Genomic DNA, 12,958 nt, shown 5'->3' on the forward strand with positions numbered 1-12,958 from the left:
TGGGTAGAAGGCCAGAGAAGCAGTGAGAGGTTTGAGGGCGGCTCTCCCTCTGTTTCAATTCACCCCAAAGAGTAATAATCAGGTGAAACGGCTTCCAGAGAATTTCCTCAGTTTAGCTCAGATTACCAGTGGGATACTGAATTTTCTACCATGGTCCTGAGCAAGTGAAACACCAGAAGAATTTGGATATTATTCAAGCTCCACTTCTTTTTATGTTGCGAAGTGTAAATTCCTAAACTGACAGATATGTAAAAGTTTTATTATCATGTGGAGATATTTGCAAAACTAAATTTTGTGCTATTTTTATTCACCCAAAGATTTTAGTGCATTCTGTTGTTAGTATCTTTGATAGAGTGAGATTATGTTGCCAACTGTTTTTTCTTCTTTTTCTTGAGAGGAACTGTTGTTCATATAAAAGGGTGCTTTCCTGCTTTTTCTTTACTTTAAAGAGTCCATTTTATTAAAGAAAATTGAGAATGATATTAGATAACATGTACAATCCTTACTTGCTTAAATTTTAGGTTGGCAACACTCATGTTTGTTCTAAAGTTAGGGGAAAATTTTGGTGGTTTGCAAAATTGAAGAGAGGGTAAACCATTAGTATTAGGAACCCTGGATGCAGAGTCACTCAGAATTAGATTTCGGTTTCTACAGCTACAGAGCGAGTTGGACTGTGAGCATTCCAGTTCAAATTTTCCATAACTTTCTGATTCTAAGCAAGGAATCAGCAGAATTTCATCTGAAATTTGGTGAGAACCTTCTGAGAAGCTTCTGGAATGAACCTGAGACCAATCACACTGTTTGGCTTGAGGTTTGGGATTTGTTAGCTACCTTCCAAAACCAGCCTTTCACCTGTAAGATGCCATGTGAAGGATGCTCTAATTACTTTCAACTCCCCACATTTCCCCAGTTCTCCCTATGAGAAGTCTAGAAATATGTTTCCCTTCATGGAAGAGAGAATTCCAGGTATATTCACTGTCAAAGCCCCAGTCTCTTTGGTCAGAAACTTCCTTGGTTCTACATGATCTACAGCAAAGTAGTGACCTCTCCTCCAGGCTCAGGTACCTCAACTGCGCATTTGTCTGTTTTCTACCTGGTACTAGACTCTACCTTGCAGTCTGAAGAACACAGGCCAATAGAGTCCAACCATTTTGAATTTGGTCAGCATTAGCTACATCATGGGACATAGCATGGGGTACGAGTAGGTTTCTCCATCTCTCAGAGTCCCAGTTTCATCACCTATGCAGCAGAGATAATAATAGTACCTACCTGGCAGAGTGGTTGTGAAGATTAAAAGAGATAATACCAGTAAATGTAGCTGCCATCTTGGTAAGAACTCATTAAACGTCTTATCCCATCGATAGTAGAGTGCTGCGGGTGTTCCTGTTATCTTCTTTAATAGTAACCTCCCTGAGAGCATGTGACCTTTTTGAAAACATGTGTTGTTAATTCATCTGTGACTTTTCCACTGTTTTGTTTTTTGTTACTCTTTCATCCCCAGGCCCTGATATACTGCCTGTTTCATGGGAGAGATTCAGTAAATATCTGCCAAATAAGTGAATTTTGTCTACCCAATTATTATTTTAGGGCAGGGGTGCTTCTATTAAAATTGGCCAGCAGAAATGCCCTAGGGAATATTTTTTTTACTGGGAGCTTTAAAATGCCCCCCGCCTCTTTCACAAGAGGGTGACCCTTTCTAACTTCCTTTCCAACAGTGGAAGAAAGCCCAGTGGAATTTTCCAGGTTGGGGCCTTAAGTGAGCTACAGATATTTTTACAACATATGATGTTAAAAACAATTGTATGCATGCCCAGAAACCTTTCAAAGCATGCATTTCAGCATCCAATTTTATTTGGTTTCAAAAGTTTAATAAACAAGTAACACAACTCTGCCATTGTTCTTTAAATAAAAATTAGAGAACTACAATTAATAGCAGCAAAACAGAAACATTAACTGTGCTTAATAGGATGGTGGGGTGTGTTATGCCTCACTAAGGAGCCAGGCAACAAGTGAGCATTGTGTTGAGGTCCCAAAGAAAGGACTCAGACATGTGGTTGCATGACAGACTATTACATGTCACCAAGCAAGGACCACTGAGAGAGGATGCCTGTCACCAACCACCACTTTTGTTTTGTACTGTAGCTTTATGCTATACATTCTGCAGAAAATTTAAGTGTGATTCGCAAAAAGTGTTAAGGTTCTCATTCCATAAACAATTCAGCAGTTCAGGAAATGAAGCCAAATGAAATTTTAAAAAATATGTATCAGTAACAGATGCAAGCTGAACACTGTGCCCAAGGTTTGTAATGCCTTTGGAGACCCTAGCTATAGAGCATTAGTGTCCTTAGATGGTCATTACTGCCACCTCTGGTCTGTTCATTTTTCTCCTTCCTCCTCCCTGCTGGCTAGGGGGGGAAGGTTGCTGCTGCACCTGCTGGAACAGGGTTAAAGATGAGGTAAGGGTGAGAGACTGCAAGCCAGATGCTGCTGGTACTTACTGCTCGCTTGGAAGTGAAGAATTTCTCGACATTGCCTTTGGTGACAAGTCATAGTCACTGTCTGATCTGTACAGAAAGGACTCTCTACGCTGGCTGTGCCCGGGGAAGGTGGCATGGAGGACCAGCCCAGAGGAAGAGCTGGCCTGGGCGTCCAGAGGGCTCCGACCAGGGGAAGGGCCATTTTCCACATCAAAGCTGAAAAAGAAAGCAGAAAACTCCAATCACGGGAGAAGCATGGAGGAGAGCATCCAACGTGCACGTACAATGCAAACCAATGTGTGTGCCAGGCACTTTACAAAGAACTTCACACACTATGGAAAGTTTTGATCTTCCAAACAGCTAGGAGTTGCAGCCACTATTATTCTCACTTTATATAAAGGAAACAGTCCCACAAAAAGCCAGTCATTAGCAAAAAAGTAGAGCCAGGATTTGAACCCTGGAGCAAAGCCCCATGCATGAGCAACTGTAACAGTTTCAAAATAAGAGCCAACTGTAAAATAACTTGCTGTAATGAGCAATTCTAGAGACAGCACTGACAGGTCTAGGTGTCAGACACTGAACTGTCGCCTGAATGAGTGTTTCTAGCAGGGAGACTTTTCCCTGCCATCAACAAATACCACAGTGTCGTTAAAAAGACAATGTGCATATTTCTGAATGTTTCAGAGACAAAATGCTATCTGGAAGTCGTCCATTGGCTTACTGAGTGGGAGGCCTGATCTGAGACTTAATATTCAAATGAAAGTTTAACTACAGAGAATGACTGAATCTGAGAATGCCAAATTACCCTCTGAAGAAGGATATAACCACTTGTTCCAGCAGAGAGGAGTGCCAGTTAGATTTCTGATCCGTCTCCCTCCCTCAGTACCTTCAAGCCCAGAACCATTTGAACAAGTTCCGGTCAATAAATGCACGGGAACAGGAGAAATTTTGCCTCTGGTTTCCCCATCCTGGTATTACCTAGGCGCTGTGTGCCCTTCCCATGCTCTCCATCATCCTCTACACATTTTCCCTGTGCACATAACCTCCTTTAGCCTCAAAGCGACAGGAACTATCTTGCTCAGCATTTCTCTCAGACCACTCACTGCTCCTCAGCTGAAGTTCTGCAGAGAGACGTGTTGGGGGTGCTCTCTCTGCCAAGTCAGATCACAATGGTGTGCTTCCTGGATACTCACCCAGCTGCAGTGATTTATTTCTAGGTACATGGTTCTTTTCTTTCACTGGTTCTTACAACCTGTTCTTTTGGGGTAGATTTTGTTTATATGCTTTCTGATCGATTATTCATTCCCTCATCACAACCCTATAAAAATAGATTCCACTGTACATATGAGGAAAGCGAGGCTTAGAGAGATGTTAAATACCTCGCTCAAAGTCACAGGCTAGTCACTTACAGAGTGAGGGAGGCTCACTGGGTAACAGAGGGCAATTTCCCTTCAGTCTCTGGGTTCAAACAAAACTTGTGTTTGGTATGTAGGGAGTCTGTCAGGTTGTAAGCAACCTTGGCTGATATCTTGAATAAAGACAGGGGAGGCAGCAAATTACCCTGAAGCTGTAGATTTCATTGAAACGAGAAACCTTTTCACTGAAAGAAGAGACAGGAAGCAGGACTATTATGCTTCCCTGGAGACCATTCTGAGAAGAGGCTTTAGCCAACCCATAAACTCCAGGTGTCTAAAGAGAAGCAGTAAGTGAAACTTTGGTTCAAAGGACAACGAAGAGCCAGAGCAATCCAATATGTATTTGGATTTTCAAGGCACTGCAGATGGGTTTTCACAGCAGGCTAAGGGGCTGGGATGTGGCCGCCTTTTCCAAACTGCAGGCAAGCAGGCAGGTGGGCAATCGCTCACACATGCCAGCCTGTTTGCCTGCCTGCCCCAAGGCAGGACTATGCTGTAAGCCAAGTGAAAATATAATGAAAGCTGACTTGCGAACTTTCCTTGGGTGAGAACTATACTAGTTTTTGAGCAAAATAAAGAGCTCCATTGTAAATAAGGGCTCCTTTGTGCCACCCAGATCCTGCAGAACCAGTAGGTCCTTAATGCTGGCTCTGAACTCTTCTTGAGGACAAAGCGGGTAGGCTCTTCAAGGGAGAGGATGAGACTGCCTAAAGCTTAAGAGTGAGCATGAGCTTTGAAACATCATGTGTACTAATGTGGTTATTCATTTTTTATGTATCTGCACAGCCTTTGTGGATATATATCAGCACATCAAAATAGTTTTGTAACAGTTGGCAGCCAGCCACTGTCCCTGGTCCTCCAGAATCTGCTGAACGTCCAGGTGATCAGCAACTAAAGGGCTGGTATCTTGAAGAGCAGGGGCCTTTACCTTCAACACTACCTCTGTCTTCAGCCTTTGCCCATTCTACTGGTCAGTGACCATGAGGTATCAGTCATTAAATATCATGAATATCACTATTGTGCATATCTGTGCTAAAATCTTATAAGATTTGGCCCAAGTGGGTATGCCTACCAAATGCTCAGAACTTTTTCCATTGAGGGTTTCTACCAGGGCTCACTCTGCTCTCTTTTCTGCCAGAGGCATTCCTAGTGGGCAGGAAAAAAAAAAAAGAAAAAGTCCACAAGGCATCTTGTCCCCAGGGTTAGTATCGAGAAAGTTTGGTCCTGCCAGGTAAGCAAGGACTAAATCCAGATACCAAAACTCTCTCTGTGCTGCTTTCCCTTTTATTTATTTTTCTTTCTTTCTTCTTTACCCTGCCTAAACTCAGAAAGAAGCTTGCTGGAATTCAGAAGAAGCCAGGGAAGAATTCTCTGGTCCAAAGGAGCAGTCTCAGTGAGACAAATAGCCTTTTATATTCCCTGGGGCACTGTTTCAAAGCAACCAACACAGATGTGCAACTTAGGAACAAACATGAATCACCAACCAGACACCAGCCCCAGTCACAGCAAAATTAGTGAACAGACATCACAATACATCCCACAGATCCAGGGCGCGGGGAGGGGTGTGGGCCAGGGGAAGGCTGAGGACACACGTAAGCAAAATGAATATGCCACACGAACCAAAATGCAATTAAACGGAGTCTGAAATATCAGGAACAAGCGCATCCTTGGGGTTATTACTTATTTAGGGTAATTTTTGCCTCTGCCTTAATCAGAACACCCATTTAACCTTGAGGCTTCTTTATATTAGAAAAATATTATAACAACAATATTAGGGTGTTCTATAAAACATGAACAATAGAGACCAAATATCAGCTTCATTAGCAGTTTAATATTTTTCCTTCTGAATATTTTCCTCCCAGGTTTGGATTTTGTTTCCCTGCCCCCAGCCCCGTAAGTATTTTGCATTGTAGTGCAGTTTCCAGACTTATCACTTGCAATGGGCTACTCACTGGTTCATGCAGAAGCTGTACTGTAATTTCTAGAGCATTTTTTCCTACTGTTTCCCATCATATTTATGATTTTAAGTAACATTACAGTTGATATCCTCGGGTTTATAGCTACTTCAATATTTAGATCTTTAAAAGAGGTCACTCAGACAGCTGAAGAAAGGGTGTCATTCATGCGTTTCTGAATATTTGACTGTACCTGCCAGGAAGGGGTTGTCCATACCCAGCCTATGGACTGAAATAGTATTGAAAGTGGCCTTTTTTCTATGACCACAGACAACCCCTAACCCACCCCCCACCCCCGTCCCAGGCCTGCTCTCTGCCGTCCAGGAGGCTGTAGCTGCCCTCGCACAGGCTTCTGCCTGCTTCTCTCTGCTTCGGCTAATTGCCCTGGACTGGCCAGCTGCTTGTTGTCTAAGACTTACTATTTTAACAACTTTCTCCTGCTTTGTACATAGAGCTCGCAGCTCCTTGGAGGCAGTGGTAGTAGTGGATGATGCTGTGTAAGAGAGGTGGTTGTCCCCATAACTGCAGTGTCCTTCCCAACATGTCTCCCGCATGTCACTCTCTTAAAAAGTCAGCTCACATCACTGTCTCTAGTCAGTTTTCTCTGACAGTGCAGCCAGTTCTGGTTAGGTACATGCTCCTCCTCTGTGCTCTCCCACACTCCTTTCCTCCTGTACTTGCTCCTGTCTACTTCATTCTCCAGTTATTTAGGAGTTCCCGTAATTCTTATCTCTAAGGGAGAAGGGGCCCAGTATTACTCACTTTTGTATCCCGATCATCTGGATCAGAGCCTTGTAAACAGTTGGTCTTCAAAAATGTGTTGGCGAACCAATTAAAGAATACTACAATTTACCCTGAAATGTTTTCCCTATCTCTTCTCTCTTCCTGTCTCCTTTACCTTTATCTCAATTCCCACTGGCATGAGTTTCTGCTCTTTCCTTAAAAGAGTCTATAGAGACATGGCATTAACTCATTTGATAAGCCTTGTTAGGTGATCATCTAAGAATAGAATAGAATAGAATAGAATAGAATAGAATAGAATAGAATATACTTCTGTGCTGTTCCCAAACTAGCATAGAAAAATTGCGGGCTTTACTATTTGAGACAGTGGCATCTTTACACAAGCACCCATGATAGGTGGGAAAAGCCCTCCTATACCAACTTCTGTTTGCTACCTTCTCACCTCTTTCTTTTTACTAAAAGTAGAAACACTCTCTGCCTCACACTTTTCCCCCTGGTGTCCATTCCCAGGAAGCCATGCAAAGCCAGCCCTGCACTGGTGCAGGGAGAGAGCCAGCAGGTGGCAGAAGACAGCCACAGCTTCCTCAGGCTGCACCTCCAGCCTCCAATCAGAGCAGCTGGGGCTGCCTGCCAGTCTTGGAGGGAGAAATACGACTGAAGCCTTATTCATACACCTGGGAGGAAAAAATGGGGATAAAGAACAGAACCACAAGGTGTACATGAAACCTTTTATTAAACTAAGGAAGTTCTACTTCCAAGCATTCAAGCTAAGCCAGGTGGTTGCAGAACTGCCTGCAGTTGTCCCCAGGGTGGTAATTTTCTGATCCCCAATTACCTGCGCACACCCCAATTTCTGTAACAGTCATAAAGCAATATCCAAGGAATAATTCACTTCCGAATCAGAGGAGGATTTTCTCTTTCAACTCAGTTTTTCTCCTGGTAAGTGTCTTTGGCGTGTTCTAACAAACAGCCCCACTGAAAACACCGCAGCTCTACAGAGAGGTGTAAGCTCACAGGTCGGCAGAGGAGCTCACCATTTTGGAAAGGGCTCTGCTGTCTCAATTTTGCTTTTCATTCTTAAATATTACTCATCGATTATCTCCTATGTCCTTGCATTCTCCCAACTCTGGCAGGCTAATTCTCTTTGCTCCATTTCAAAAAGAAGAAAACAAAAGTTCCAAACTGTGAAACTTTTTTTTGAAAAAAATCTAAAGTGTAACCTCTCCTCCATGTCCCCACAGACCCCCTCCTCCTCCTCCCAGAACCACCAGGCTGGACTGTATCTTTCTGTGTAGGTGTCTCTTTCACTACACTTGCCTGTAACCTTGAAGCAGGGACTAAGACTTACTCTGTTTTGTATTGTCAGGGCCTAGAACCAAGTCTTTTGCCAGAAGTCACAGAACAAATATTTGTTGAGTGAATGCAAGGATCTCACAATTTTATCTGTCATCTTACAAAAAGGCATTTTGGTCTAGATTCAAACCTCTGGCAGGTGATGACTTCAAGGAGTTCCTAAACTGAAGCAGTAGTTTCCTTTCTTCATCCTCACCCACCTTTCTGCAACATCCAAGGAACCCAGTCCCTAATTTTGGCTTTGGAAAACTTGTGTGTGTATAAAAGGTATATGTTTGTGTATAGGGTGTGTGTGTGTGTGTGTGTGTGTGTGTATGGTGGGTGTATCCATGAAAAAAAATGCTGTTTCTCTGAAGTTCTCTTAGAAAAAACTTCCTTCAATTGTACTCAGAAACTAACATCTTCAAATGTTTGCTTATCATTTTGATAAAAAATAAACATTTACTTATATACTGACAGTGACCATCGCCCTGATGTGCTATCTGGTCCCTGTAGATGGCAAAGCGTCAGAGGAGCACACATTTTTACCCACTTGATGGTGACTCACCTTTATACAAAAATAGGTTTACCATTGTGAGTACGTGAAACACAGAGCTTATTTTATATTATTATTATTTATTTATTTATTATTGCTATTAACCCACTTTTGCCTACCCCTGTGAAGTTAATGGCTGCAGGCTGCAACCAGTCTTGATTTCTGATAAAGGACTTAACTGTGTGAAATCACGGCTATCACGATGGAGAGCCCACGTCCTGGCTGAAGGCAGGCTGACCTCCTCTGGCTACGACTCCCGCAGAATATCATGGCCCCCCCCCCCCAAGCAACCAGTTCCAAAGTCTCTGACTTTCCTCCCAAAGAGGAGGAAGAACTGTGATGATGTTCAGCACATTTGAATTCTAGAAGCAGCTTCCCACTGCCTTCCTTTCTTCCAGGGGCTTTGAAATTTACATTCATGGCAATAATCCCAAACTGCTCACCCCACAAAGGGCTGAACCAGAGGTAACAAAGCTGTGGGATTCTGGAGATGTGCCTTCCAGTTCCCGTGAGGAAATAGCTATAATGAAACAGGGACTCTCTGTATCCTGCCCTCTACCCCTTAGTCTTTCCCCAGTGAAACGAATGAAAAAAAAAAATGAATGAGTAGATCTCTGAAGTGCCCCCGAGGTTAGACATTTTGCAGAGATTTTGGAGATGGGAACAAGATTAGTTCTCAAGTGTGGTTTAATGTAGTTTTACATTGTTAATGACAATTGACTCACTCATTCAACAAATACGTACTAAGTAACCACCACAAAACAAGGCACTGTTCTGGGCCTGAGAAGACAGCAATATGCAAGACAGATCTTCTCAAACTTTCATCCGCCGAAACCCCCTAAGGGATATGACAACTCTTAAAAGTAAAGATAACTTCCTATGGGACAGTGTAAGGACAGGTAGGGGTCCCCAGATGAGAATAATTTTGTGTAGGAATGTGTATTGTACATGGACTTTATAAAGTTGGGGCGGAGGGGACCAAGACTGAGAACGTACTACCTCGTGTGGCTGCTGCCTTAGTTGTTGCACAAATTATCCTACTGGCTCAATATTTTCTGGCCTACATTGTCCACCTTTCCTAAAAGATGATCATAAAAGGTAATCAAATTCTTTATTGACAAGACATAAACATTCCCACTTCTAAGTTTGGTAGCCCTGTCAGTAAGAAAATCTATTCATCTATTAATTAAATAAAATATTCATTAACAAATATGTTTAATAATCTCACAGTAGCTCAACCATAATTGAAATTCCCTTCAAAGGAAATGGGATTGATCTGGGAAAGCCAATTCTTATTCAACCAGCAATGGCTTCCTTAAATTGTTGCCTTAAAAAAAAAAGTTCTCATATACCATCTGGAAATCAGCTCTAGAATTCTGCTTGTAATCTATAGTTAAAATATTGTAGATAAATGGTCACTTACCTTTTATTCATGCTCTAGTGATGGGAGACATGTAAATCTTATGAGGTACTAAATTTTGCTTTTGGGTTAATATAATTGTAAGACTTGAGCCAGAAAACTTGTATTTATTTTCATCTTTAGCCCAGACCTCCCCAGCACCTACCTCCGCCCCCATCCACTTACACAGCCCGCCTTCCTCACTGTTGTGAACAGAACTACCATCCACTCAGTCGTACAGACCAGAATCGCCCATGATTTCCCTCCTTCCTCCACCCGCCTTTCATTTTTCAGTTGCCAACCAGTCTTGTCCATTCTGTATCGAAAGTGTACACTTTACCTCTGCTGCCATCACTGTTCCAGGGCACTACAATCTCACTTGAACTGAAATAGCCACCCTAAGAATCTCCCTGCTTCTATTTTCTCATCATCCTCGAAACCCTTCTCCACACTAACAGCAAGAGAAATCTTTTCACACAAAAATCAAATCATGCTGTTGGACTCAGAAAAAAACCCCAAGCTCTACCATAAATTAAAAGTCCCTTCATAATCTAGCTCCTGCCACCCCTCCAACCTCATCTCATGCCACACCTTCCTCAGCTCAGCATGAATCGGCCTTCGGGGCCTCAGAAACACGCCAAACCCTTTCCCGCCTCAGCAATTTTGCACGTGTGTTTTGTTCACTTGTGTATTTTCTTTGCTTCGAATGGTTCCTGGCTTGGAGAAAGTGCTGAATAAATATTTGTTGAATGGATAAATAAAAGCTGGTCTCTGCTTGTTCTCTCTCCTACTTTTTATACGGCTGTCTTCTTATTCTTTAAGACTTAGATTAAGTCACTTACTAAAAAATTCCTTCCGCAACTCATTATTTAAGTGGCTCTCCTTGTATTCACAGTACCTATTAGAACTTATTACTATATATATTTGTATCCTTATTATTTTTGAACTTGTCCTTTCTCTCATAAAACTTTAAGCTCCATCTGTTGTATTTATTAATGTATTGACTAATGCCTGGCACTGTGCTCGGGACATACTGCTAGTTCTGAGTGATGTCTATTCAATGGGCTAATGAATGAATAAATGAGTGAATATATTAAACATAAATGATCCCCTCAGTGATTCATAGTAGATCTATATTTTTGCTATTTAAAAAACATTTCTTCCTTCAGAGAATGGCTCCTTTATTGACTTCCTGTCATTGGGACAGCTCCCACACTAAGCCTAAGGTAGCTCAGTTGACATAACAGGTTTAAAGTATTTTTTATGATTATTACACCAGACTTCTTATAGAAAATGAGACAAGTTTTCAGATCAAATTTCATAAGTCATTGACCTTTCATAGAGAGCTTCAAGGAGGTGTTGAGGTCTTCACTGAAGATACATTCCCTGTCTCAGTTTTGTGAAAAGTCATTACTTAATATTTCAAGAACTTCGTATTTTAAAACTATAATCTCTTGAGAATGGATACACTGTATATCTTCTTTCTTGGTAGAGGTAGCAGGGTAGAAGGAGTGGCAATATGGTTTGCTATAAACTCAAATAATAATCCTAAAATTGGAAATCATTGCCTCAGCCTCCGGTCTACAGAACACTTAATAGTGTTTATGTCAGTTAACATCTGGCCTCCAAATGTTCTCAGCCTTGAACAGTGCATCTGCAGACCGCTTGGCATTTGAGTTTTGAAATGTTCTTTCAGAAAGAAAGGAGGGATGAGAGAAGGAGGATAAGAGAAAGTAAAGGTAGAAAAATGAGGTCTCAGAACCTTTTCTTCGCGACTTAAACATTTAAGAAAAGAGACACATTTTCTTTTTCCCCTCACGGGTCCTGAGCACTTGCAATGTGCCAGGCCACGTGTTAACTGTTTGGCATGAATTAACTTATTTCATTGCTGTATTCACTCTGGGGATAGTGTTAACTTTATCTTATGGATTTGAAACTGAAGTTTAAAGGTTTAAATAATTTGTTGAAGACTATTCAGCTATTGAATAGTGGAGCTTGGATTTAAACCTGGTTTGATCGTATCTATTAACAAATCAATCGACTCACACCAGTAGACATCTGTTTAGTCTTTTGTCTTGTTACCATATAAATATTTATGATTGCATTTGTAGCCAAGCCTTCTGTTTTCAACCCCGCCCCTTCTCTCCTGCTCATACACTATACTGTTAGAGTAATTTCACTCTTTCCTGCATCATCATTTTCCATTTTGCACATCAGCAAACAATCTAACTGGAAAGATTTGTATCTTAAGCAAACCAAACAAAAATAATGACCAAAAAGACTTCTTACCAGACATACGAAAGTTGAAGGACTTCATCACCAGACTTTAAGCACAAGAAATGTTAAAGAAAATCCTTCTGGCAGAAGGAAATGACACCAGATGGAAATCTGGATCTACCCAAAGAAATAAAGATTTGTTTCTTCTATTAAAATCTCTTCAAAATGTAATTGACTGAAAATAAAAAAGAATTGTGTACTGTAAGGTCCATAACACACGTAGAAATAAACCATACAACAAGAGCACAAAGGCGAAAAAAAAAAGAAGGAGAGAGGAATGGAAATATATTGTGAAAGGTTCTTATGCTACATGTGAAGTGATATAATATTGCTTAAGGGCCAACTATAATAAGCTAAAGTTTATATTTGAATCCCTACAGTAACCATTAAAATATAAAAATAAAGAGTTGGCACCAGATAGCTCTATGAGTCCTGTTTTCTCATCCATTAGCCACCCCATGTCTTTGATTGGAGCATAGAATCCATTTACATATAAAGTAATTAGTGATAAGTATTCAGTTATTGCCATTTTATTATTTATATTTTGGATATTTTTTGTCCTTCTTCAAGAAGTCTCTGTAACATTTCTTATAATTCTGGTTTGATCATGATGAACACCTTTAGCTTTTTTTTTTCTGGGAAGCTCTTTAGAAGATCAGTGTAAATTGTATACATGTCTAATCATTAAGCTGTACACCTGAGACTACTATAACACTGAATGTCAACTGTAATTGAAAAAAAATTTTTAAAGAATTTAAATTTTAGATGACAAAGCAGGCTGTAGCCGGGGTCTCTTGGAACAATGA

At 41.1% G+C, this 12,958-nt stretch overlaps 1 protein-coding gene across 1 annotated transcript in view; it reads right to left on the reverse strand.

The window, feature by feature from the left end:
* PDE4B (phosphodiesterase 4B) overlaps positions 1 to 12,958 on the reverse strand; it is a 356,277-nt gene that overhangs the window by 120,408 nt on the left and 222,911 nt on the right. Inside the window, exon 2 of the mRNA XM_037043124.1 lies at positions 2,499 to 2,693. Within this exon, the coding sequence (XP_036899019.1) occupies positions 2,499 to 2,693 (195 nt within the window). The remainder of the gene's footprint in view (positions 1 to 2,498; positions 2,694 to 12,958) is intronic.

Source organism: Sturnira hondurensis, unplaced genomic scaffold, assembly GCF_014824575.4.
Source record: "Sturnira hondurensis isolate 20B ecotype Veracruz unplaced genomic scaffold, ASM1482457v3 Scaffold0000648, whole genome shotgun sequence".
In the NCBI taxonomy this organism is placed as follows: domain Eukaryota; kingdom Metazoa; phylum Chordata; class Mammalia; order Chiroptera; family Phyllostomidae; genus Sturnira; species Sturnira hondurensis.